This window comes from Thermobia domestica, chromosome 10 (assembly GCF_964235325.1).
Source record: "Thermobia domestica chromosome 10, izTheDome1.hap1.1, whole genome shotgun sequence".
NCBI lineage: Eukaryota > Metazoa > Arthropoda > Insecta > Zygentoma > Lepismatidae > Thermobia > Thermobia domestica.
Genome location: NC_137463.1, coordinates 265,898,566 through 265,914,910, shown reverse-complemented (window position 1 = coordinate 265,914,910; position 16,345 = coordinate 265,898,566). Strand labels below are relative to the sequence as shown.

Here is a 16,345-nt window from a genome sequence, read left to right as displayed (position 1 = left end):
AAGACCTATTAACAACATAATAATATTTATAATTCTATTTTGTTTTATCTTGTAAATATCAGTTGAAATAAAGAAATGTTCTATTAACGGCTTATTCACTTGATTACCTTAATCAGAAGAAAAACTCATACTTATTGTTTCAGAAAAGGAACACTGCTATGGTTACTGACAATCTTTATGAGTAGCTAATCAAGGAAATTGGCAAAGTCAGTATCTTCTGATCTGCCTTTCTTGGTTGGAAGGGGGCTTGAATTGAAGCTTAAACTTTCCTTTCTAAACGGAGGCTATATGAGACATGGACTGAACAAAATAATAATAATAATAATAATAATAATAATAATAATAATAATAATAATAATAATAATAATAATAACCTTTACATCAATAAAGAAGAAGAAGTAGGAGCTACCATCAACACCGAATAGCTCGCATACTGTTTTATTTATACTGTGGTATCGCTTGACTTTAAGCAAGAATAGAGTATGTACACTCATGTCAAAAATGATTGTCGCATATCTATAACTGTCTTCTTGTAAGAATATAATTTGATAATGATTTTGCACGGTACTTTTAATACTGATACTATGTGTATAATCGGGAAATGTATATTTGTTGCAAATTTCATAGGAAAAGAATTATAAATACAAAAATTAGAATGAGTAAAACAAAATGTTTCTAAATGGACAAGAAAGTTTTATTTTCATTTTATTGTTCTTATTTGCTACTCTTCTGACATAAAATTTGCTACATACATGGTTTTGCTGATTATACACATACTAACATTATGAGAAATACCGGGCGAATTCGTTATCAAATTACATTCCTACAATAACACATTTATAGACATGCGACAACAATTTTGCACATGAGTGTACAACAGCTTATAAATACGTGGTTATTTGGAGCAACATTTTGGCAGTGCCCTAGTGTTGTGTATTTTCTAACAGCGCAAATTCAATTTCCAGTGAAAAGTGGTTTCCAGTTCGTTGTGTCTGAACATGTGATCTACTCACCTAAAGAGTTTAAATGTATGTAAGTTTTTAACTGAACCCAAAATACGAGTGTTTGCATTTTTTATTGACGTACCATAACAGTGGTTATCAAACTATGTAGTCACATCTTTAGAAAGTACTGATTTTGGAGAGGGCATCGATGTTGCTCACTGGATCAGCTGTCGTAGGCAAACTAAAAGCGTTTTAGGAAGCGTACATCTTCTGTGGAATACTCTATTCACGTGGTGTATGCCATATTAGAAATATGCAGAGCATAGTAAACAATGGTGCATTTCTAAATTCTTGTGCAATCGGTTCACTTATCTCTCCATATCCAATGCGTACAGCGCCATTTAAAAGGCTACTACAAAAGTGGATTAAATGAATTTTGATGCTACGTAATAATCTTGAAAGTTCATTAATTTCATGTTCAAACAAACACTATTGCCCTTCCGGACAACTTAGTAATGCTAAAAATTTTCTACCACAAGATTTGTTTCGGTAGACATTCACTTCTCATGTTGGCTTGATGCCCAAACAGGAAGGTTAAACCCAAACACCACACCCTCTTCATCTTTCACTGCAACAAATGATGGTGTTGAAACTACCACTAAGGAAAAACAGACAGAAGGGTCCCTGGTAAAACAGGAATCTCAGATTGGAATCTTCGTCTTCTTGTCTCTCAGAGAGTTACGCCTTCTCTGTGGCATATGCTTATCATACAGAAAATTAAATTCGAATAAGAGATATTCTTTATTAACAGCTGGAGTGTTAAAAAACACTTTTAAGAGGGTAGTGAAATTATCATTCAATTTTTATGTAGTTATTCCTTTCTTATTGAGTTATGCTGGTGTGTATGTAATATTGAGTGCTGCAAAGACTGAAAAATTTGTTTGTTATGCAGTACAAACATCAAAGATGAAATAAGTGGGTGAAATAATTAGGTGGTCCTTATTTATATGGGGAAAAATAAATTCAGGAATTTCCTTGGACTCACCCCCCTAAAATGGTTCCATATGGGACAAAATTAAGCCAGGAGAAAAATTAGACCCATTGAATAATTTTAAATGGTGCCCCAAACGACCTAAAATTTTGAATGCGTTTACAATACATAGTATATGGGGACAAACTGGAATAAACTCTTGTAATTTACAAACGGCTTAAGGGAATGGAAAGATATCTTGGATAATGAAACTAGAGGAAATGAACAACCTAATTTTGTATAGCATTATTATGGCGGCCACCTTGAAGTCCGCCATCTTGAATTCAGGTCAACATTTTCAAATAGGAAGAGAAGCACAAATCTCGTATTATTTTCAAGCTACCAATAATCATGTAAGAGTTATTACGTGTGAAAAACGAAATGCTTCGATGTAATGTTATTTTATTGTAGTTATGGACCACAGATTTGTAAGAATTTTAGAAGTATTTTACATAAACTGGAAACAAACTGCTAGAGAAAGTTAAATCTTTGTTTCCCCATGGACTACCAATAAGTTTTTCCATCAAGATGATTCATAGACCAATATGAGGAAAAAGAAAAAAATATAACATGGAAGAAATTGAAATATCCCTTATTTATGTAGTACTGTAGCTTTGGGGTAAGTTTTCAATAGGTTCTCAATCTTATATACTACACAGTTCACTTTTGTCACATGTAGGAAAAGATTATCTATGAGAATTCACTATGTGCAAAAGAAACTGTTTCTGATACTCATTTTTCGTAAAAACGATTTTGTAATCTTCTGTTAGTTTCACTCCCCTTTCTGCTGCATCGTTTATTACGGAGATGAATTTAACTATTGTCTTTCCTTGAAGATAGTCATTGTTATCTGACCATGAAATCGGATCACACTCAAGAAATCCTTTGGGTATTTTAAATCTCACGAGAAAAAATTGTTTGTTGTATCAAAATCACTGATTTCTCTTTTCGCAAGAATTTTTATGGTATTATCCTTGCGCCAAGCCTCTTTGCTGCTTCACGGTTTCTCCTTACAGTTTTAATTCTTTCAACCAATTTTTGTTTTCCCATTATGTTAACTTCATCATCAAAAAACTCCAATGCTACGTATTCCTCCTTCAAGTACCAGAGATGCCGAGAAAATTTAGAAAGAGACACTTCAGATAATTCATTATCTATTTGCCTATAACTGTACAAAGCTTTCAAAAATTGCAGGTCTTGTAATGATGAATGGGATACTTGATCACATTTAAATCAAGCTTGGAATATAGTCGTATCAGAAAAATTCATGCATTCCGAAGACCGGTTTCTATTTGCTTCGTTAAACGAAAATGTTGGCGAAAGAGAAATATTTTTAAACAGTATATTGCTTTTCCCATCTACCTTGCATGGTGAATTGCTCCAGGCAAACGAAAGAAAACTCTTCGAGGAGGTATGGCATCCAAGAATGTCAGTTCTAAAAATTTACTGTAATCTTCTCTGCGGTGTCCTGTTTCTACAAGTTTGATAGCAAAATTCAAGACTTCATTTCTTACATCTGAAATGTTGTTCCTTACGTCATTATCATCATCAATTCTGGAATAAAGTTAGTACAATCTATTTTAGACCAATCGTTCTGAAAATGCTTAAATAGGGGAACGTCCGGTCCAGACGCAAACGAAACACAACACTTGTCAAATAGACATTTTAAAACCAATTCATAAATGTAGTGTCTACAAGGAAGGTATAGAAGATCATTTTGGAGCATCTGTTCTAGCAGAATGAAAGCACCGTTCACATGACACATATTGCAGGGAATAGTGCGACAACAAACTGCCTGCACGAACTTTACCAAGTTCCATTCTTCAAGCTAATGAACTGTAGTAGAAATAATATGTTCGTTCTCCTCTTCATGATGACAAACTGAGAACACCAATTAGCCACTCATGAGCATCTCCTGTAATAAATATTGATAACCCGTCGATAGTCTCTCTACCAGTCAAATTCGGTAGTAGTTTTCCGTCTCATTGCATAACTAACGCACTTGATGCACTCCGAAATTGTTTTTGTAGCCTTATGCAACTTTGCTACGGATTTTCTCTCAGCATCGATGCATATTTATTAAGAGTTCCTTTACATTATGGCCTAATGTTTCTGCCGTCGCTGTCAGAATATGTATTCTCGTTCTATCAGTGGACTTTAAAATAGTGCCAGATTTGTGTTTCTGGTGAAACGCCACCTCAAAACGATATGTCACATGACCCTCTTCCTATTTGAAAATTTTGATCTGAATCCAAGATGGCGGACTTCAAGATGGCCGCTGTGACAATACTATACAACATTAGATGTGTTTCTTCCTCTAGTTCCATTATCCAGGGTATTTTTGCGTTCCCTTAAGCCGTTTCTAAATTATAAGACGTTATTCCAGATTTTTCCCATATATTATGTACTTTAATCGGATGCAAAATTTTAGGTCGCTTGGGTTACCATTTAATATTATTCAATGAAGTTAATTTTTCTCCTTCCTTAATTTAGTCCCATATGGAACCATTTTAGGGGGTGAGTCCAAAGAAATTAGGAAATCAAAAATTAAGGACCACCTATTAGACATATACCAAATAATCAGTGCGAGATAATCAGCGATATAGAAGAGGTGCAGCATGTGGCCGGAGAAGTTTCGAAGGAGGGAAATGAGATGAAATGCTAGCACATCACAAACATAAATGCATTAGTGAGACAGATGCTCGGTTAAATCTCCTGTCCCGAGCCGACTTTCCAGTAATAAACACAGTGAAAGGTCCTGTTAATGGTAATAATCTCTGGATAATGATAAGATTGAAAAAGATGAGAAAAGTAATTGACAATGAAATAAATGTCATAGATTTCTCGTTCGTTCAGAGTCAGGTGCGCACTGTTAATGTATAAAGATATAAATATATTAAATTGTGAAAAGTTCTACCAGTATGCCTCATCGGTGAGAGTATTGGAGTGAAGAATTTCTAAAAATAGTGGATGGCCTATCTGTATGCTAGAGATTAATATTTATTGGGGAGTTATGCACGATGTTCCGTGATTTTCGGGAAGGATATGTATTTATAGGTGAACAATGTAGGAAATGGTAGTTTAGGGCGATAGGCTAGGCGAAAGCTTGTCTCTCTTGTATGCAGAGTTTCTCGTAGTAAGAAGCAGGAGCATTGCAGCATGTGGTATGTCCAAAAGTGAGGATGGGACAGAGGATCCTGTTATATATGTGAAGTAAGAATCATTTTTAGGCATCGTTGTTCCGATGAATCGTCATGGGAGATTTAATCAAATAGTAGCCTTATCTGTTAAACGTCGTGACACTCATTTTGGCATTTGAAGGCGGCGCTCCAAGTTCCTTTAAATGCTGCTAGCAAATGAGAGCTGCGGTATTGCCACGTTTATTTTGTATACACTCACCCCTGCCACCTGATCGCACTGCAGTTGTTCTGCTCTGCCAAGCCATAGCCACGCCCCTTTCTCACTTGGCAACGTCGCTTCAGAGCTTGCATTTTATTCGTTTAGCTGAAATGCCAAGCTGTTTGTCACAGGCTTTACTTTCTTAAGGTGGGCGTTCCAGGTGAGTTTTGAATCGATGACCACACCCATATAGGTAGCAGCAGATGTAGTGTGTAAAGGTACCCATCTGCAGTGACAATTAAGAGAGTTGGGCTTCTGTGAATTCTGGAATGCCTTTTAGGAGGTAAGGATACTACTGCTTGTGTTTTCTTCTTTGTTGTTAAATGCCATTTTGGCACCACCAATGAAATTATTGAGTGTGGTTTGAAGAGCAACGTAAATTGATGCACGGTTTTGCCAAGAGCAAGTAAAGCTGTGCGTCAGCATATTGAAAAGTAAATACATTTAGTGGAGTTGGATGTCAGAAGCTTAAAGCATATATAATAAGGAGCTCAGAAGAGGTGCTCACTGGTTAAATGGAAATATAACCCAAGAGAGTACATTAATAAAAGGACGTTAGTAACAGGATGGGTAATGAAAGGACGATTGAGCCTCAGATAGCACATAGAATAATTGAATGAAACAGACCATAATAGAAAACCCAATCAAACACCTTTTCTAAATTCATGAGTGTAAGTCATTAGTATAATGCTTTGATATATTGGTTTGTAATTAAAGTTGTAAGGCCAAGCGATTGGTCATTTATTGAGAAACGAGGTCTGAGATCTGCCTGATGAATAGGTGGCATTATACCTTTTCACGATATGAATGAAACCTGCACATCAGAATCTTCCCGTAGCTTACTGAATACCAAGATAAGTTGGATGATCTGTAAGAACTGACAGGATGTACAAGTTTATTCGGTTTCTGAAACACACAAACTTTCGAAATCTTCTATTCAGTGGATATAAGATAGTTGGAAGATTAAATTGTATATTGCTACAAGGAGAAGTGATTGTGAAGCTTTTCAGATATGTCAGTAATATATATAATCAATTCCACGTGTTGTATACTATTTCTGCTTCAGTGTAGTTTAAAGATCAGAAGTAGTGGTAGGTGCAGTAGGAGGATGCTTCTGGACCAATGACATGCTTTGTGGAAGGATTTGTCACTAAGCCATCGCCTTTTTAATGTTACATAAATATCTAGTACTGCAACTGATTGAAAATATGTATTAGTTGTTATTTTCTTGTTATGATCAATCTTTTACGCGATAAATTTGAATTCATACTATGTAATGAACAATGTGTGATATTCCTGTAATCTTTCACAAAAGCAGCTTTCTGACGACATTTACATGAGTAAATACGGTCATCTATTTTTCCTATATGCACTATGTTCTTATTTGTATCGTTGGAGGATAATATGAGCTTAAAGGGTATCTATAATTAGTTGGATGTTGTGACCTGGTGTCCACGTAGAAAAAGCCGTAAATACTTCTTTGTGAAGTAACAAGAAAACAATAGAAAAGGCGTTCTTTTTAATCAACTGTCAAGCTATTTAAGTCTCTATGAAAATTGAAATTGAACACTTAAAGTACATATAGTAGAAACAGTTAATTCATATTGTACATAAACAATATGTAGGGTTCATTTGGGATCTTAATATACATTGCAAACCAAAATGAAGAACTAATATCAAAGTTTCGAGTCAAAATTTAAATTAGGGACTGTTCGAATGATTTGATAAGCTTATGGTAAAGAAGTAATGAGACATATTAAAAGCTGTTTTGTGTGACAGTCACACATCACGAGCATCAGAAATAATAGAAAACGAAGGAAAGTCAAATCGAACTCTCAGGACACATCTCCCATAAATGTTGCAAAAGTTAGGAACTTGCGTCAAATTTGTAAAGACATGCCTCAGGATTTGTTGGATAGTCCAGTTCCAATATTTCATGTAATTACCAGAGATATGTGTGGCATCAATGCATCTCTTTTTTGAAAGGTACTGGTACTCCTACACGAGATTTCATTGCATTTGGACTTGTCTAATAAAATTCATTGGATTTGAACTTGACTATGGGTCCACAGTAAATTAAATTTCCAGTTTATTGATGTACCACGGAGAACCGTCCAACACTTCTACAAAAAGTGGTCTAATTTGAGTCTGAACGCGAAGTGGTCTCAAAAATATGTTGGAAAAAAGACCCGAACCCAAGGAGACTGCAAATAAGTTTATCATCTGGACCAGGAAAACAGCTGTTAATCCTCTTTTCCTATAGGTTTGCTGTAGTTCGTGAATATACGTCCATTTTAGCTAATATCTGAAAGACCTTCGTAGATAAATTCATTTCACTGTAGAACACAGAAACACCACGAAAGACACCACTTCTTACTGCAGCTCATAAAGTAACACATCTTTTATCGGATCAAAAACACTGGCAGAGAGGGGCTGAAGCGGAATGGAAATATGTAGTGTGGCAGAACGAGTTGAATTTTTGTCTGTATTCCAATTAAGGAAGGCGTCACCCTCAACATTTCACCTCAGTGTGTGTGAAGGATCTGTTTCACCTGGAATGATAGTGTAGGGTTATGTTTTGTGCTATGACTTGAAATCACGCACTGAATATGAACAGGAGTCAGATTTATTTTGGCATTCTCTGTAATTACATGTTGCCATTTCTCGAACTCTTCATAGGATACTCTCATCTTTCAATATAACAAATGTCGTGCTGACAGTACTCATTGCGATTATACTTGTGTACAGGTTTGAGGAACACTCTGGTACCTTGTTGTACTTGGTCTGGCCTGTAAAATCCCTAGATTTCATTAAAAGTAGTGTGATTATTTGGAGCACTCTGCGAAACACAGAGTTATGTGACCCTATACTTTGATACACCAATGAAATCTAGTGTGAGCAAGATGATTGTTATGAGTGTGGCCAGCAAGACCCAATGAAGTAACTCTCAAACATAATCTGGGCTGTTATAGAGATCAAGAAATCTGTTCCTTGATATTAGATAAGGTTTTACTCGATATTAAGTAAATTGTAAGGGATATATTACCTGATATTAAGTTCTTTGTGGATGTGTTACCCGATATTAGGTAAGTTTTATGTGGATGGTGTTACCCGATATTAGGTAAGTTCTTCGGGAAATGTTATCCGACATTAGTTAAGTACTAAGACGGATATTATCTGATATTAGGTAAGTTCTACAGAAGGTATTACTCGAAATTAGATAAGTTCTACGGAAGGTATTACCTGATATTTGGTAAGTTTCAGATAAGCTCTATGGGAGATGATTAAGTTTTTATCTGATGTGCTTACAACATCCATACAGTTGACTGTAAGAGATAATTGCTTCTTTGATTCTTCGTTCTGTTTCTGTTTATTTTACTTCGTGTATAATGAAATTATATTTATGAACTTAATATATATACACAGTAAATTAGGTGCCAAATCTATATAGTGTCTGTCATTAATAAGTTTATGTTTACTTCACAACCTAAACAGCACAAAAGTTACAGATGAGACTTAGCGATTTTTCTTAGATTAAAAGAAAGTTTCAAGTGTAACAATATTTTCTTTGATGTAAAAATTAATCATTTTTATGGTTCCCGATTATTGCATACTGTCATAATTAGAAGATTAGTGAAGTAGAAATGCATTAATCCAATGTTCTTGGGATTGCTGCTAGAGTCAATGTTGCTGTACTGAGCTTTCGTTACCATTTATATTGTAGTCTTTAGGAATTGCTGTGTTTCTATTGGTTGTTTTTGTTGGCCAATGGCTGCTCTGATTTTGCTGGTGGAAACTGCTCTCTGATTGGCTGATGGTTCTTTTCGTACTGAGAAGCAGTTGCCGCTGTATGGTAACGAAAGCTCAGCACAGCAACACTCACTCTGGCAGCAATCCCGAGAACATTGCATTAATAGTAGATGTCAGCAAAGCTTCAAGGTCATATAGAAATGCATTGTCTGCGATAACTATCTCTTTTTTAACTTAAACTAAGAAAATGAAACTTGTCAAAGAAACTTTGATGCGAAATATGTGGATGTCCTCTATGTTTTAACATATGTAACATATGCCTCATGATTTCAAAGAAATGTTTTCACGATCGCTTCTAGTCACATACACATGATTTAATCGCTTTTCTCATATACTATTGGCACCAGTGGTCGAAGTGAGACGGTATGCAGTGATATGCCATACCGCCTCTGGTTTTCAATGATGAAGGCATACCGTCTCTGGTTTTCCAATGATTAAAACATACCGTCACTGAAAAGTAGATGCTAAATACCTTTAATAAGTTCATTTGCATGCACAGTAATTGACCAACAGCTTTGCACGTAAAAGGTTTTATTTCCTATGTAGAAATAATTTCTAAGTTGACAACACCGACATTTTTCTTACCTTTATTCTCGACGGGAACTCATGTGGTTCGGATTCCACGTTAATCAGTAGGTCCACGTCTCATATAGCCTCGCTGCTGAACGGGACGTTAAACTTAAAATAAACTCAATTTTTCTTATCTTTTTCCTACCTTTTGTTTCTAAAATGACATGTCTGCAAAAGAAGTTTACTTAGTTTATATTTTGAGTTTACTTAGATTATATTTTGGTGTGAAATATTGAATTGTTTCTTTGTTATATTGTTTGTATATGTGTGTCTTCTTGCCTTAATGCATATAAATGACGTGTTTTGAGGTTATGTCATATGCTGATGATCAGGGCCCGGATTTTGTTGACCTAAAATTTTCTAAAAAGTGACCTATAAAATGACCCTAAAATTCCTGTAAAATGACCCTAAAATTCACAAAAGTTGACCTTAAAACTTGCAGTTTTTTAAACGTTTATTTCGTTAAAACATTGACATTTTTTGAATATTTATTGGATTTAAATTACCATTTCTCACTTATTTTCAAAAGTTTTGTTTTAGTTAGTTGCAGTCCATTGATCATTTGTGTCTGGTTTAAAAAAGCAATAACATTAAAACTAAACTTTAAATAATTTAGTATATAGCTAAGCATTTCATATTTGAATTACAGATATATAAGTCTATATCCAGTTAAGCAACATATACACATTTTATAAGCTGTGATACAACAAACTAACTCAGGAACTTTGTAATCGTCAGAAAATTTAGTTCATACCTTATTCAGCATTGGAGTAGATAACTGTAAACATTGTTACGATTTTATTGAACGGAGCAGCATCTGTTGCAAAAAAAAAAAAAAAAAATGGTCATGTTGGGCACCTTCAGGCCAAAGTAGGGATATCGATTTATCGAAAAGTTGACATATTGTAAAATGGTTGACAAATTCCAACACTTCACCAGTTAGCAAAAATATTTTGCTAGGTTCGTCGGCTTTCACTGCCCCAACAATAATATTGACTATATAGCGTTCCTTCACATCACTAGTCTGTCTATAGAAACAAAAATTATTTGAGCCAAAGTTCCTTTCTAATTTTTCTTATTGTGTCCTCGTTACATTTTGGTATGTACTTTTTCCTAAGATTCGTTTCGTCTGGAATGGAACAACCTGTATGACGTTCCAGAAAATCCCGCAATTTCACATTGTTGAGTTTCCAAAGAGGAATATTTGAAGGCACAAAAACTTCACACAACTCTTTTGAAAACTGAGGATTTGGCTTTGCTATTCGAGGCACTCTCCACAAGTAACAACTGCGAACACTTGGTTTTATGTTTGTTTTCAACTGCGCGTAAATGTTTTTCGCTTCTGATATGCTTTTGTACAGTGTCTCTTTTCTCTACTGCCACTTTTACTTCACATGCCTTGCAAAACAATACTGTACCGTCAGTACTAAAAAAATCCTCACCAAATTCAGAAACAATCTGTCTTAAATGAGAAGCTGTAGATGGTTTAGGCCTCGGCATTCTACATACTGAAAGCATCAATTCACTCTCGAGTTGAAACTAGGAAGCACACTTAAAGAATAAAAGTTCGCAAGTGTAGATTGTATACACCATAATAATAGATAAAAACCCTGTTTAAAACCTTTGAACGTCTTCTAATCTATTTTTAGTTATTCACGTAGTCATATCCTTTGTGGTAAACAACCTACAACCAACTGCTTTGGCCACTTACGAACCCCCAGCCCTTGTCAACCAGATACAGCTTAGTGTTTATTAACTTGTTAGGAATGCAGTTTTTCCACCACAACAATCAGGAAGCAGGAAAAAAGATCATTTAACTTCATGCTTTTAAATCCGTAAACAGTTTTCATTTTAAGATTTCCTTATGTAGAAGAAAAAGAATAAAAAGACCATAAGTGACCTAAAAGTTACTTTAAAATATTAAAAATTGACCTGAAACTTCAAAACGGCAAAAAGTGACCAAAAGTTGACCCTAAAAAAATATACTTTTAGAACCAAGAGTTGATGGATAATGTTTTTATTTGAACTTGCCTTGTCCTAGCGTAACAGAAAAAAGTTGACTTGTCAACAAGATCCGGGCTCTGCTGATGATGTAAATTTAATAGGGGATGATAGGAGAACAATTGAAAGAAATGCAGAGATCTTATTAAACACTTGCAGGGACATGGGTTTAGAAGTAAATGCAGAAAAAACTAAATACATGGAAGTGCGTCGGGACCGGAATACAGCAAACGTTAAAATATTAAATAATACTTTTGATAAAGTGGATAGTTTCAAATATCTAGGATCAGTATTAACAGACGAAAACCATATTCACGAAGAAATTAAATGTCGGCTAAAAGCAGGGAATTCGTGTTACTATTCGGTTCAAAATCTCTTGTCGTCGCGAATTCTGTCGAAGAATGTGAAGCTCAAAATATATAAAACGATGATCATGCCTGTTGTTCTGTATGGTTGCGAAACATGGTCGCTTACTCTGAGGGAAGAGCATAAACTGAAAGTATTTGAGAAGAAGATCCTGAGGCGAATATTCGGACCCAAGAAAAACGGGAATGGCGGAAACTTCATAACGAGGAACTACATAATTTATACGGTTTACCCAACATTGTTAGGGTCGTCGTCTAGAAGGCTTAGGTGGGCGGGTCATGTAGCTAGAATGGAAGAAAGTAGAAACGCTTTCAAAGTCTTGACTGGAAGACCAATCGGAAAACGACCATTAGGAAGACCTAGGCGCAGATGGGAGGACAATATTAAGATGGATCTCGCAGAGACAGGAATACAAATAGAAACTGGATCCAGTTGGCTAAGGATAGAAGTCAGTGGAGAGCTTTTGTGAACCCGGCATTCAACCTCCGCGTTCCATAGGCCATAGAGTTGTTAGTTTTAGTTAGTTAGTTTTGAGCATGAGCGGGTTTAGGAGTTGTCTGCTGTGGGAGCGAGCCTTGGGGTGTTTTGAATCTCTACAGTCGAGTGGGGGAGCGGGAGTTTTCCCGCAGGAAATTATTAATATCTTCATTCGGTTTTTGAGCATTTTCGGGTATAATTTTCTATAATACAACTTAAAGGGATATTTTTTCAGAAAGTTGGAGGGGATCAAAGTCTTTCCATGTCCTCCCCCGCGTTACTACATAGAAGCTCTCCAATAATTTTCAGTCATTATGTAAATAGAAATGCAATCTTTTAGGCAACATACCGTCACTGCATATCAACATTCAGGTAGTCGGTAGGCCTATGTCAAGTCTAAATCGTAATAAAACATATCGCCTCTGGTTTTTTTCCACTTCGAACACCGATTGGCACAAACTTTTTTTCATCCTAAGAAAACATTAATTACAGTACGACATTTTAAATAGAAATCACTTAACCAATAAACAAGTAGATAAAACTCGAAATGCTTACTACAGTCATTATTATTTCTCGAAATTGGGAAATCTTGACAAAAAAAAACTTTAACTCCTCTTTAGAATCTAAGTTCATTCTTATAATCAAATTCCTTACATTATTCACATCCGTCTCATAAAAAAAAAACAATCGTTATTGAAGTTAGGATTACAAGGACATTACCTATATATATGGTTATGAAAGGAATTTTTCTTTTAGAGATATTGCGTACCATGGAAAGAAAGAGGATAAACTTGATTGCGTCATCACATTGCCTGAGTATGTGGCTACTTGTTTCACGAAATATTCGCAGCCAGTGAAAAATATGATAGTACGATTATTTCACATTTTACAAAGCACGTTAATAGCTCATATCATCACTCTCGTATTTGCTCAGGTAAGAATTAATAAGTGAAGGTACACCGTTTATTTATCACAAGTCAATCATTACAAGATTGTATAGTGACAGTGAAAAGTGTGTTAAGGGAATGTATTGAATCTTCAATACTTTCTTTGGAAATACATTCAAAAAGTTTAGATTTGGGCTTAATACGAGTACATATGTGGAGATAACTGATCGAAACTGGAGGTGCATAGGGCGAAGTAAATTGAACGTCTATGAAAGTGTCTAGATAATTCTGAGAGCCGATAGGCAGTATGGTATCGTAAGATGTGAATTACGAAAGTCCATTTATATTTATAGACATAAATAGAACTCTAGCCTAATACTATTTATCAATTACAAGCTCTGTTGATGTTATAAACACATTACATGAACACAATTTAAGAAACTTACATATTTGCAATGGAGATATCTTAAGGATTTCTTGACACCATGGGGTTTTGACTAGTATGGACTTTTTTGCTTGGTCAGAACTTACAACTATATTGCATATCTATGCGATAAATTACTTCCATTTTCGTATCTTGATTTTGGGCAACGGTGCGTAAAAGTACACAATCTGTTGAGTAGAAGAAAAAAAAAAAAAAGAGATAATATGTTGTTGATTCTAAATATAAAGAAATAAGATTTAATCGTAGTAGCTGAAAATCTATGCTGATTTTATATGTATAAACTGTATTCCTAGTTACCGAAACAGCAAGTAGATGTTTATTTAAAAAGTTGCTATGACGACCGAAAAAAGAAAATTATTATTAATGGAAATGTGAAAAGGATTAATAAAAGGTAATGTTGTTACAAGGTGATGTGTCTGACTTAATGTAGTTTGGTCGTGTTGATATATCTAAAAATTACACGAACTGTGGGCTAAATGTAACGTGTAAAATATAAGAATAACAAGTTATAATAGTTACAAACTAATCTTATTTCAATACTTATCTCTGATGTTGAAGACTACGTGCTATGGTTTCTTCTCCGTAGCTTACGGACTCTTCCTCGGGTCATTATTTGTTCAGGATCAACAATAAAGTTTAAGGAACGTACAGACCACTTTGGAATAAACTTGAACTTGCCAATATTCGTTCAGTTCCGATGTGGGCTACATATTATAGAACTGATATTTTTGAACCAACAAGTTTGCAAATGCTCAAGAGAATCAGATAACTAATTAAAAAAAAGTGCTACATCTCGGTTGGAGATGGTAGTATATGCTTGCTTCCGTTTTTCTTTATGTTAGAACCTGTAACTGATCTTATTCATGTTATAAGATGAATAATACACGTATATTGTGAAGTGTAATCTGACTAAACATTTGCAGCTTGCCTTGTATAAAACTCATTAATAATTTACGTATGTTATTTGATTAATTGCCTGCAAATTTAATAACTAACTATATGGTCCACGAAACCCGAACTTTCAATGTCACATTCACAAAAGCCCTCCAGTAACTTCTATCCTTAGTTAACTGAATCCAGTTTCAACTTTGTACTTCTATTTCTGCGAGATTCATTTCAATATTTTCCCTCTATTTGCGCCTAGGTCTTCCTAATAGTCTTTTCTTTTCTATTGAGTTTCCAGTTAAAATTTTGAAAGCTTTCCTACTTTCTCCCATTATAGGTACATAACCTACCACCTGAGCCTCCTAGACTTAATGACTCTAACAATATTAGGTAAATGGTATAATTTATACGGCTTCTCATTATAAATTTTCCGCCATTGCCCATTCACATCTTTCTTAGGTCCAAACATTCGCTTCAGAATTTTATTCTCAAACACTTTCAATTTGTGTTCTCCCTCAAAGTAAGGAATCATGTTTCGTAGCCATATCTCATATGTATATGATTATCTCTCTATAAATGTTCTAATTTATTGTATGGTTACATATTTTATGTGGATTTTTGTTTTACGTGGATTTTTGATTACTGAATATATGCATACAGCGGTTTCTCAAGGTGTGGGTCGGAACCCCTAGGTGGTCGTGATAGAACACATAGTCATAAAGGGAGTGAAAACAAGGATGTTATAAAATAGAGGATCTGCCTATATATACCTTCATCCAATAACTAAATGAAGCAACTCCCCCCCCCAAAAAAAATGAGCATCGGCACGTGTACTCTCGTTGATCGGCTACTCTCTTTTTCGCCACGAATGTTGGCTAAAAACATTGCGATCTTATTGGGCGGAGCGGGCGAAGTAAGAGTGGCGAAATTGTGACATATGGGTTCACGATCTTGTTCTATACGCAGATTCTCTATTTCATAACATCCTTGAGTGAAAGAGATAGATGTAGCGAGGACATAGTACAGGAAAAAAGTATTATGAAGATTGTTTTGAATGTGTTATTTTGCTAGACATAAATTTTTATTTGCAACTTATCATCAAAGACGGTTAAGAGTATTAAATAAAGCTTTATAGAAATAAATAATCGTTTAAAAAGAATAGGAATAAAAGAGAAATGAAGCAGATGAAAAATTGCAGATTGAAATAAAAGAGAGCACAAATACAAGAAAAACTGCATATTGAAATAACATTCAAAGTAAAGGCAAATGTAAAACCTACGCCTAGTGTGATTTCCCTAGGCTTCGAAGCGATAAGCACCAATAATTAAAAAGCTTATTACAAACTGGAAATTGCTTATGGGAGTCACTGGTAAGAGAATATGATCAGAGTGGTTTTTGATAAGAGATAGAATGGGAAAGTATGGTGCGTGTAATTTGAACAATCTTGTTTCAGTGTTTTATTCAAAAGGAAGATTCTTACCCACTTACCTAGTGTAGATAGTGTGACTCGTAAGATGAAATAGAGATTAGT

At 35.0% G+C, this 16,345-nt stretch overlaps 1 protein-coding gene across 2 annotated transcripts in view; it reads left to right on the top strand.

Annotated features, from left to right (window-relative positions):
• The first annotated feature begins 13,374 nt into the window (after positions 1 to 13,374).
• The window catches only part of LOC145662217 (uncharacterized), a 48,788-nt gene continuing 45,817 nt past the window's right edge, over positions 13,375 to 16,345 (top strand). For both annotated transcript variants that reach the window (XM_081727551.1, XM_081727550.1), the window contains exon 1: positions 13,375 to 13,531. In XM_081727551.1, the coding sequence (XP_081583677.1) occupies positions 13,460 to 13,531 (72 nt within the window). In that variant the 5' untranslated portion in view covers positions 13,375 to 13,459. The remainder of the gene's footprint in view (positions 13,532 to 16,345) is intronic.